At 32.8% G+C, this 12,290-nt stretch overlaps 1 protein-coding gene across 7 annotated transcripts in view; it reads right to left on the bottom strand.

Moving 5' to 3' along the window:
* Positions 1–12,290, bottom strand: part of LOC112453636 (secretin receptor-like) — a 42,968-nt gene that overhangs the window by 13,230 nt on the left and 17,448 nt on the right. For all 7 annotated transcript variants that reach the window (XM_025014489.1, XM_025014488.1, XM_025014490.1 and 4 more), the window contains one exon: positions 6,460–6,551. In XM_025014489.1, the coding sequence (XP_024870257.1) occupies positions 6,460–6,471 (12 nt within the window). In that variant the 5' untranslated portion in view covers positions 6,472–6,551. The remainder of the gene's footprint in view (positions 1–6,459; positions 6,552–12,290) is intronic.

The following is a 12,290-nucleotide window of genomic DNA, read 5'->3' as shown; positions in this document are numbered from 1 at the left end:
TCCTGTTTTCATTAGCTTGTAATGTCGTTTTCCGCTTATTCTCTTGCAGCATGCAAAATCACTCAGCATTGATTAAATTTTTCCCCTATCTATATCATAACCCCATTAGAGATTTTTAGAAAGAAGCAGAGAATTAATTAATTTGCGGTAAATTTAAGTAAAGCTGATGGAACTTTTCTAAAAACCATAATCTCTTGTGGTTCTTTTCTTCTATTATTTTTATTTTTAAAAGAAGCATATACATGTGTGTGTATACTTATGTTTTGAGGTCAAATAAAAGTAGAAATGTAGTATGTGTATTTAGAAGATAATTAACTGATACAAAATTTGCATAGATTCAAATATCAATTGTTCTTCCGTTGTTTTTATTATTACTTTTAATTCTTTAATGATTTAAGCTTTAAGCATTATATAACATTCAGGAACAATAAATGTAGGTGTTATTCGTATGTTCTGTCTCGTAGTGATATTTTTGAGTTTTACTCGAATCCTTCCTGAATCACAATCGTCTGTCGACCCAAATTCATGCGTACAACAAACTAAATGTGTTATAAATTACAAATTATATAAATTATTGTAAAAAATTATATAACACGTATCTGTGTTAAACTGTAATAAATCAATAACCATTTTTTAATTAATTGCGTTGAAAGTATCGGCAGTGCGTAACAAAACTTCTCGGTAAAGTTGTATTAATAATAATTTATTGATTTAAAGGATATTATATCATGATATATTTCTTTAAAACATGGTCTATTTCTTTAAGACATCTAATTTAATTTAAACAAAAAAGAGTTAGAATAGAGAAGAATCTATGTTTTATTTAGATCTTTTTAATGTATACAAAATTATCTTTCTCAATAATTATTTAAATAAACTTATGTTGCAATGATTTATGTGTTGCACGTTACTTCGACATGTTTTATATTTCTGTAAACTTCAAGCTACCAAGCTATACATTATTCTACGTGTTCCAATAAAATGTCTAAAACATCTCTATGAATACACAAAACCTCTTCTCCCATTTTATATTTACGACGCGCTCACTCCACTTTCTTTCGTTGTATTATTATTTTGTATGCTTCTCTCCGTCGTTTTCTCTACACTTCAGCGACACAACAATCCCATCTGACGACATTCCTGATTGTATTACCAAGGCGGACATTTCTGTCCAGAAATTCTTATTACAATGGATTTTGTCAAACAACGTTAAAGCAAAGTTAAGAATTATCTACTGTCAGCAATCAATAATCGAATCCATTTGCGTAATATAACCGTTGGTTACAAAGCTGCAAATTAATATGCAAAACGGCATCGTTACATATATAAATTATAACTAAATTGTACAATATTTCCTGTGATAGGACGTGAATATAATATTTGCAAATAATTTATACATTATAATATCAGCTTATTTGAGATCAAACTTATTAATATTATTATTATTGTTATTCTCAATTGTAATGAAGCATAATAATAACAGCTTGTTGAAACAAAAGTTTACGCAGAGGGTAGTTATATGGTTTATATTATAAACATCCACATTTTATCCTAAGCAACTTTAACTCTCATCAAAAGAAATAGAAAGTGATAGAATGTGGGAAAACGATTTATGGCCGTTTGCACGGCTATTTCTTTCGAGCATACGAAGCAGAAATCCATCCGGAAGTTTCCAAAGGTTTCATAGTTCGCCGTACATTCTTCCTCGTGCCACCCTCCTCCTCCTCTTCAACGTGAAGGCGAGGCGATAAATTTTTCTATTTTCCTTCTAACTTGCTCTCCCACGCATGTCGCCTGTCGCGCACAGATCCCATAAAACGCGCGCGATTATTCTAGGTCAAGTACTCGAAATAAACTCTGCAAATAACGCTCGGAGAATTAGCGGTGCATCCCCCTTTTCCTTCGCATTGCGGACTCTAAATTCGTGCAAATTCATTCCGCAACAATCAGAGCAATTCCAACACGAGTACTAATGCCCGTATAAAAGTTTTAAATTTTATCACTGTCTGCGAAGCTGCCGGTATAATCGATAAACCTTCTCAAGTGTCGCGAATGTTACACGTGATATGAAGGGTCATCGCCGTCGGCAGAAATTGTTTTGCTAAGATAAATGTAAATAATAAATATTGATGCGTTATAATAAACAGCGCATAATAAACAGCAATTCTCAAAAGTGTTGAATAATTGTTTTGAAATTTTTAAGAAATACGATTTAAAAACGTATTCTTTTAAACATTTATTATTTGCATGTTTCAAGCACAAGCTGCTTTTATATTACTGTCTTTCTCCCTTTGCTTCTTATTATATTAAAACTTTTGTAGAACTTTTCATACTCAATGAGAAAAGTAAAGCCATTCTTTTTAATACTTAAAAATTCCCTTAAACCCTTAACACCCTTGTACATATTTTGCATATTTTTTCGCTGTTTCAGATACCTTATAATTCTTAATAATAGCTTCATTTGGCAAAGTTGTATCTTAACTTAAGATTCTTAAGCTGTATTGTTCTCCTATATTTTTTTTGCGAATATCTTGTAAGAAAATTTCTTTATCTACTACCGTTCGATGTACCACTTTGGAGGAAATGTTCGATTGCAACGAAGACATTTCAAAGCGCGACTCTATCCCGGAAAAGATACTCATACTCTCCCTGCTTATATATATAACTTACAAGTAGGCGGAAACAGACCCTCATATCTCTCTGTAACACATATCACGTAAACGAGGGTCCGTATATACAAGAGTAATACTCGGGGTAGTAAATGAACGGTCATTCAAGGAAAGGCTAACATCCCTATTGGACCTGGATTTCGCTTGAGCTCGAACTTGAGCTTTTCCTGCTGAGAAGACACTTGTCAGCGCGATGTCGAGAACGTTTGGTACACGACGGCCATCAATAACAGCGATTGCTGATACTTCGTGGCAGATCTCCGTGCGCGAGATATCGTTTCTCTAACGTTCAATTTGGTCCGCTCAGATATCCGCTTTATATGTATAATCCGCGAATTATTATATATCGATGTAGATTCATTTAAATTCAATAAACTTACAATTAGACAAAGATTTTTGAAATTCTAACTGAAGATACGGAATATTCTTGAACAAGTACGAGAATATTGTTCTTGAAATGTTTTTCGAGTGCTGCTTTCAAAGATTGTTCTAGCAAACTTGCGGTATAAAATATTTTCGTAATATATTGCACAAAAATTTTTATAGCGTGTCACACAGCAATTTTCTCAGTGTAGCATAAAGCAACATCTTCTGTACGAAGCATAACACAAACAGCGCTGCACATCGTATGCAAAACATCGCGTGTGTTTCTAGTCCTTTAGAACAGCAAATGTACTTGGTGGTTTTGAGTTACCATCTACTATTAAAACTTTCATTCAACATAGAAACCATTAAGTAACGAGATTAAAGTATCAAAAGTATGAGAACAAAATGAGAAATAACTCTGAATAAAAGTTTTTCGAGAAAAGAAAGAGGGAGAGAGAAAGAAAGAAAGAGATTGTTTATTTATACGTACTAAAAACTTGGAAAAGGTAGGTTGCTCAGGATAACTCTAAACTTCCACATCGCTGCATTTTCCGTGTTGAAATGTGTCGACGGTCTACTTAGTTGACTGGTCAGACTGACACGAAATCAGCGCACGATTCTTCGAGAGAGAAGTTTCTCCGTCGCGAAGGGAAAGTGTCAGAGAAAAACTCGTTATGAAATCGACGAACCCTCGCGACAAAGTTACGCTTTGACTTCGCTGAAAAGCGCCAAGTTTTGCGGGTATAGCAATAAAGGGTACTTAAAAGCGCGTCTGTGGTCATGTTTTCATGCGCGGAGAAAACGCATGTGGGAAAATTTTGAGATGTGCGACGCGTACTAAAAACGGTAGTATTTTATGATTCGCGCAAAGCTTCTGCGTAAGCTCTCATAAGCATGATTCACTAAGCGTTTGGTAGAAGCGATTATATGTACCTATTCATTATATATGTATGCACGTGCAACGCACTGAATGAGCTCGGAAGTAACTCGCTAGAGTATAGCATTCGTGTCAAACGTTTGCGAATGCTGCAATAATAGCCGACAATATCAATACGATGAAAAAGGCATTGTTTCTGTTCGGTTTCTGTAAGATTTTCATGTAAATTTTTAATTTAAACCCGGAAAATTTACTTGGCAAACTTACTACTTAGCAACTTACAGAAGATCTTTGTTTTAAAAGAGGTTTTTGAACTTTTCAGTTTCTTCCCCGTCTTTTGAATAAAAGAAAAATTAAAAAATCGCAGGAATTCCGATATTTTTTAAACAAGCAAAAGAAGAACAAATATAAGTTATTAATTCAAATAAGTTACGGAAATGTAATAATTTTTCCCAGCTTTCAAATGCACAAATTATAATTAAATAAATCTATATATTAGATGTTAAACCTGAAACTATTTCGACAAGTAATGTATATTACGCAGTAATTTAGTATTGCTGGATCGATACTAAATCTAATAATATTAATAATATTTACGTTGCAAATGCTTCGCGCTAATGCACTTTCGACTAAACTAAACGGAAGAATGGAGTGAGCTGCAACAAGAGTGCAACGAGGTTGAAAATAGCATGCTTGTTACGGCCAACAAACCACTTGAAGTTTTCTTAGCATGTAATTTTTTTGATGAGTCACATAAAACCGTTTTATTCGCGAAATAGATAATAGCATAACTGTAATCTTGATGATTAAGTGATCTTCAGCAAATATGTTACAGACAAAAGAATTTATTTAAAAATTACTACATGAGTTTTCTTAGGCAATACAATTTATTTCGAAGAAAAAAGATAATTTTTCAAAAATTCTAGTCTTGAGATTTTCTAGTATTAAGATGTACAAGATGTTCGACGTTATATATTTTGAATGTTATAGATCACTTTTTACATAGCAATTCCGTTTTAAGTAAGTTTGCTTCTAAATAATTTACAATTAGATTAAAAAATCAAGTTTATTTATACTAAATGTTCTATCTTTTTATTTATACTATGTTCTTATTATTAGTAAGATTCACACAAAAAAGTTTTCTGTAAAATATAATAAGTCAGCTAAGTAAATTTTTATGTAAATTCGGAATATACTTAAAAAACTTACAGAAACCGAATAAAAATTTGTATTCGGAAATATTTTGAAAAATCAAAATTCAAAATAAACGAAACGGAGAACAGGAATGGTCTTTTGAAACTGTATTTCTTTCAAGTTTTTATGCCTCGATAATCCAAGTTTTACCAAGTTGAAAGTTCTTAGAATTCTTGTAGCAAAGAGTATTTCAGAAAATGAAATTAATAGTTGCGTCATGTGAAAGGCCGTCCGAGAGCCCGCCTACAAGTAAAATGATCCGTCTGACCCTTCTGATATTTTCTACTGCACACTTCAAGGAAAACGTTGGCCAGCGTTTGCTGATAGTTTGCGATAAAGTCTCTAACGCATATTTAACGAATTATCTCTGCGGAGATTTAAAGATATCTGCAGAAACATTCAACAAATGTTCCAGGTTTGCAGATTTCATGCAAACCATAAGATTTCACGTTGGTAACGAACAGAAAGATCGTGATGTGGATTAGCGTACATCAAGTGCATATTTACGTAACTCGAGCTTTATTGTATATAATATATAATGTACTATATATACATGTACACATATAACATACCTACATATTTTTTTATTAAAGAAGCAGATTCAAATAAGAGTTACAAGCTAAGATTGCTATACTATCAACAAAATTGTTACTATCTCTTTTAAACTTTCCAATTCTCATTTGTATTTCTTTAATTCTTTCGTAAGAATCTTTCAAATGTTTCTTATCGGAAGAATTACCGAGAATATAGCGATTCTTGTTATGGCAAAGACGCAAACTAAGAATGTTTACTCGTGATTGCGAATGACGGAAAACGATGACGGAATCAATCTTCTGTTATTTGTTTTTAGATTTTTTTGATCGAAATTCGTGATTGCCTCTTTTTCTAGCGAAGCATCAGCATCAGCATCAGAATCAGAATTTAATTATCGTTGTTTAATTTACTAATAAAGTACAGCGCGGGACAAACAATTTATAATTTTATACTTTCCGGATTTATAATTTAATGGAATATTATGAAAATAATATTTAAAAAAAGGTTTATATATAGAAAAGAAAGCTAAATATATATAGAAAGTAAACAAAACAAAAAAATATTTAATATTTTTTGTGCATTTTCTTGAAATCAATTTTCATGGTCGCAAGTTAATTCTATAAAACTATATAACGTGTTTAAAATTAAATCACATAACGTAACAAAGCAGTAATAAAATAATTTGATATTTTTTCTTAATTTAAAGAGATAAACGTCACTGGATGATGACAAAATTAACAAAGCCACAATTATTCTACAAAATATAAATATTATAATTATTGGAGCATGCAATCACGTGTATAACCCGATATAACTTACGTGCGTTTCCATGGCGCTTTCTTGGATTATTGTCCGCCGAGTGAGTTTTCTTCTCGCAGCTGCGCTTCTTCCGACCCTCAGAACAGTCCGTTCTGAAATATATCACACATTATTAATTAATCTTCGATATTGTCCAGTATTCTCCGGTATCGTGAAAAAGGGGAAAGGAAGACGCTGGTTTCCTTTTATAGTTGGCTATCGTTGTTGCCGCTGTCGATTCGCAACATTTTTTTCATCGCGCAAATATTTTTAATAACTTCAAAACGATAATTTTTTGATTATTAGTTTTGAATGAAACGTTAATTTATTATATTGTGTGATTAATAAGCTTATATTATATGACCTGAAAGCGTGTAGAAGCACGTGCAATAGATTATGTTATGTGTAAAGGAATGCTTTGACGTGGCTTTAGTCTTCTGTGCAATAAACGGGGATTGACTGTTACTATCGAGTTTAATATCTGCAACAGAGAGCTTTGACAATATTTTGATGAAAGAATTTTACATGAAATTGCTGATACCCAACTGATTTAATTGATAAATATTGACACATTATACAAAGGCAATCTTTCACGTCGGTATTTTTATTAACAAAAATAAATATAAATGTAACTGCACAATAGCAATAATATTTTTGATAAGTGTGATACGCTGAAAATATCAATAAAAAATATTTAATATTTATGCTGTTGAAACAAGTTTATTGTAAAAACTTATTATGAAAATTGAAGCAATCAAGTAAGCTTATATCGGTGTTATTCAATTATTATATCCTTTCTTATTATTCTATGAGTAGATTGTACGTTATGCGAAAGTTCATTACGTAAGTAATGGCCCGTTTAAGTTGATGAACGATTAAACGAGAGCTAATCAACGAAATCTCGTATCGACGAGATATCTGGAATGGGTCGGCGCGCCCTTGTTTGTCTTTTAATTGTGTATTAGTAGGTCAGACAACACACCAACACCTCTTTTTCTTTTGTAACACTACGCCCTTCAATCTATTATCCAGATACGATAATCATTAGCGATCGATCGGAAACCGAAGACAACAGCCACGGAATTTCGCAACTTGTTCGGCGAATGAGTCGTCAAGGATATCGAAGGATCCATTACAGCATAGTAATACATACTGCTGTATGTATCAATTCGACCTGTAATAGACACGTGTTTAATAGTTCATAAAAGCAGATAAATTCTAAGAAAAAAAAATAAATCGCGCGTCACGTTAGATAAAACGTTCATCTGGAGATGATTTCTACATTCATGATTAAATTATTTATAAAATTTTTGTTAAGTTGTAGCAATAAAATTGTAATGCAACTTAATGCGACAGAGTGAGAGGAACATAGTGCAAATTTTAGAACACTGAAATTAAATGCAAATAGTTTGTCAGAGTAACATGCGACCATAGTTACATTCGCAAATCTGTTGGCAATACGGATTATTTGACATTGTTGGCATATATTGCGTCTTCAGCTATTTGTATGCATAAATGCATACTAACTTTACATATATTAACAATGCACACTAACTTTACATATATTAACGCAAGGTTATCAGCAGAGTCATCTCAATGATTGATTAAAAGCAGAAACCATTTGTGAACAACGATCGCGAACAACGATTGTAGACTCATTCCATGTCACGAACGGACTGGTGAATTTAAATATCAAGGATATGCCATGCAGGGTTGGTTACACGTTGCATTATCGATTACATATGCTTCGAACTGGTTATTTCCGTGATACATTGTTAACCATTATGTCAAATTTGTCGAGTTCGACAAGATCAAATTTATCGGCAGGCCGAGAATGTTATTAGCTCGAGCAATAAATCATGGAGCTCATACATAAAGCTTAAATCGCATTAAATCTAATTAAATTATTTGATTGCTCTGCCACTGTATAGTAAACACGATATAAATTTGGATAAAGGCCTCATACAAAGTCTATGATAGTAATTTCTTCGTTGTATAGATCTTTTTAAAACTATTAAAATTTCTTCATGTACATACACATCATATACATAAATGTGACTAAAAAGAATTGCATCGTTTGGTAAAAATTCAGATAGATGCACGGCGTATTTTTCACATTTACTGGTTTACTCGATCGATGCGCCTTTCAACGCAACATAATGCACGATTGCCATTGAAATAGATCAGCATGCATTGCGATTTCAAGAGTCTGGAGAGGTGTTCGAGAGTGTTCAATTGCCGGAGGCATTCGAGTATGGCGTTCCGCGAGAACTCCCGGCAATGAAAATATAGAACAATGGCGCACGTGTTCGATTAGATTAATACAGGCGTAATTTGCGGACGTAGAATAATGATAAAGCCAACAGCGTGGATGGTCAAACAATTAAGGAGAAAGCCCCTCCGCCGAGACGACGCTTAGAAAGTCAATTATACCATCACGGAAATTATTCATAGTCTCGTAATGAGCTTAAATTGAGATCTCGCATGTTTTTCATAAACGGTATCTCAAGCAAAAGATCAATTCAAGTTAAAATTTACATTTTCTTTTTTATTTTCCATATCTATAGATATATGTTTTTTTTTTGCGTAACATAGATTTTTTATGATAAAAGAGGCTAATTATTTAGATTAAAAATGTTAAAAATGATTATTCTTTATTTCACTATTACAATTATAGCCAAGTTTCGTTGACGAAAACGATATCAAGTTTCTTTACGAGAACCTTTTTAGTTACAGGTAGTTCTAAGATATCGCTCTTTGTGAATATCATAGTTATAAATTTATTACAGAATAATTTCGCAAAGCAAATATAGAGAAGCGGAAGAAGTGGCATAAGCGAATGTAGCATTTGCATTTAAATAAATATTGCAGTCCAAAAGAGACATATCAAAATGTATACGAGATGTATAAGAGATCTCATGCACTCTTTCGACACATCGAAAATACTTACACATTTAAATAAATACAGATATCAACTTTACGATATTATAACATTTCTCGCGTTGCAAGATTACCCCGGGTTACGATTGAAAATCCCTGAGTAGAGAGATTCTGGTTTAAAAGGTCAGACAGTTGATTAAGGATATCCTCAGCCCATCTCAATTGTATTCCATATTTCTTGTGCCCTATTTCAAATTGTTAAATACTTAGTGTTTCACCCGCTTTACACTTTATTTAATTTGCATAAAAGTATCGATTTCTCTCGTGATAAAGAGAGGATTTTCCTTTTCCTTTGACGACAAAGACGTCAAGATGCAGTTTAATAGAATCATTTTAGTTTTTAAACACACGTATGCATTAATTTCATACTCTATAATGAATCTTTATTATCGCTGTTCTTGTAGTTGGAAAAATATTTTGCAGATTAGGAAAATAATAAAAAAATTTAATATTAATATATTATCATATCAATGGAAAAATATATCGTATAAAGATGATCAGAGAGAATGTGTCTTTTTAAATTATATAAATAAAAAGAATATTTTAAAGAAGAGCTTCTAGATAATGTTGTATGTAATAGTAACGCACACATATTTACATTAAATGTGAAGTTTGGTTTATCAGAAGACGAGAAGAATGTATTCCATTGTAGTCCGCTTTTGCGGTTCGCCGGTTCGAACGCAATATACGGAAAATAGCGCTGTATCATCTGATGCAAGAGTAATAAGAGGACACATTGTGATGTCAAAATGTTCGGAACGCTGAGAAAAAATGAAAGTTATAGCCATAGGAATTTTATTAAAATTTTATCGCAAAAAAAGATGGACGACTTCGATAATGCGAGTAAAGAGCTTGCGTTAATTTGGAAACAAATATTTCATGAAATAAGCATTTCATTTTAAACAGATGAATTTAAAGAATTTAGAAAATAGATTTCCATTTTGATGTGCAAAATTAAAAAGCTCTCGACAAATTCATGGCACAGTTCTATTTGAGAAAGATATTTTCCATATACTATTCAAGGAGACTCATTATTAATTAATGATAAGAAATACGAGAAATTACAAATATTAATGCGTGGAAAAATATATATATGTATATGCATTATAGATAGCAAAATAAAAATTTACTCCGATTTATCGTTGACATAGTATCTTGTATTCTTGTCTTATGAAAGTTGTTAGTTTCACATTGCATCAATTCGGTAGATTGAATATTCTATTTGAGATGAAGAATAGCGTCGCTCATTTGTATTATGTACGGCACAAAGAGATTCTGAGCTTTAATGTTCTTGCCGCGGTACATCAGTAATCCCACACAAGTATTGACGTCACGTCTATGCAACGCAAGATTTGCGAAACAAGATTTCGCGAGTTGAATGACGTTTAAGTCAATCTCGCCTAAGACATGACAGAGATGTTTTTATATATCTATGGTCTGTTCTTTTACGCTGCACTTCTGAATTAGTATACAATAAGTTAGAATAAAAAAAATATATTTGTTTTATTCTAACTTATTGCACTAGTGCAGAACTGCAGCGAAAAAAACAGACCAATAAGCTTCCATAACTTACATATGACTCTGACTTTAGCGCGCTAGATAGATAGATTACTGAAGAAGCAATAATTGCTACGGAGTTTTTAAATTTGCATTAACCAGTTTCCAAGATCAGTAGTTTAATTGCGGATTTACCAACACATACCTTAGCGAAACGCTAAAACCTCATTTTTCCCGAAGTTTCTTTAATTACCGATCTTTTTACTTGCTTTTCCGCGCAATTTGTATAAGGTAGTGTTCCGCATGATATCGTTCGTTAAGCGGATTTTCTGTTTCTCGTTTAGTCTCTCAAAGTGCGTGACGCAAACGAGAACTTCCAACGTCAATTATTGGTGTACCAATTTGCTGGAAAAAAATACTGAGGGGAAAAAGTACCCCTTACCATGGTATTAGAGAAGATCGTGTGGTGGGTTTAAGGGTTTAAGGACGCCCGCGGGATCATTTCAACTTGCCCCTGCCCGTTGGTACACATACCCGGTACACATACCCGGTGGCCTATTTCGGATCGTGTCATGCGACGAAAGCCCAGAAGTGTGACCCGTTCGCGGCTTCGCGAATCCACTCGTAGCAAATCCGCCGGATAAGTGGATATTTATTTGCGATTTTACGCTTTGCCCGTGCGCTGCTCGTCATACTCCGATTGATTGATATCGGCGGGTATTTCTGCAAATGGATTCATGATACATGACTGAGCTTTACAATGTCCAACAAGTTGTTTCTCTCACTGTCTGCTGTTCGTTATTGAAACGTTGCTTTTTCAATTGTAATATACAAACGTTATATAGTTCTGATAAATCAGTACCATGTTGCTACTCATGGATGTATTTTGAATTACGCTTTAATAAATTTTTTTTGGAATTTTGTAAATGTTGAAATATAAATATAGAAAAAAAGTAAATATATAGAAAGGTGTGTCATTATGTTGGCGAGAAACTTGTAGATAAAAAACTTTCATTTTTCTTAATGTATCTCTCTCTCATGTAACATTATTATATAATATATAATCCTTTATTATTAACTGAACAATAATTGAACATTGCAGAAATGTATAAAATTATATTAGCATTTGCTGACACACATTATTATAATCAACTAAATTAATTTCTTGCGCATTTAAAATTGTTACATCTGTGTCCGTTATTAGAAACAATATTACACAGAAAACACTCGCTTTATACAATTGGATCTTTTAGCTGCAGCTCGAAATACTTTTCTCGTGGCAATATTGTTTGCGGCAGCCTGCGTTCTCGTTTATATATATGTTCTTGTCGTTAAAAAGAAAAAATATTAGATGCTTTTTCCCCGAAAGAGCGAAGGAACGGAACTTTCCATATTTTCTAAGGTGCTGTTATATA

The sequence above is a fragment of the Temnothorax curvispinosus genome, unplaced genomic scaffold (assembly GCF_003070985.1).
Source record: "Temnothorax curvispinosus isolate PA1 unplaced genomic scaffold, ASM307098v1 QBEX01004550.1, whole genome shotgun sequence".
In the NCBI taxonomy this organism is placed as follows: domain Eukaryota; kingdom Metazoa; phylum Arthropoda; class Insecta; order Hymenoptera; family Formicidae; genus Temnothorax; species Temnothorax curvispinosus.
The sequence above is the reverse complement of the archived record's forward strand: the minus strand, read 5'-3'. Positions and strand labels throughout refer to the sequence as shown.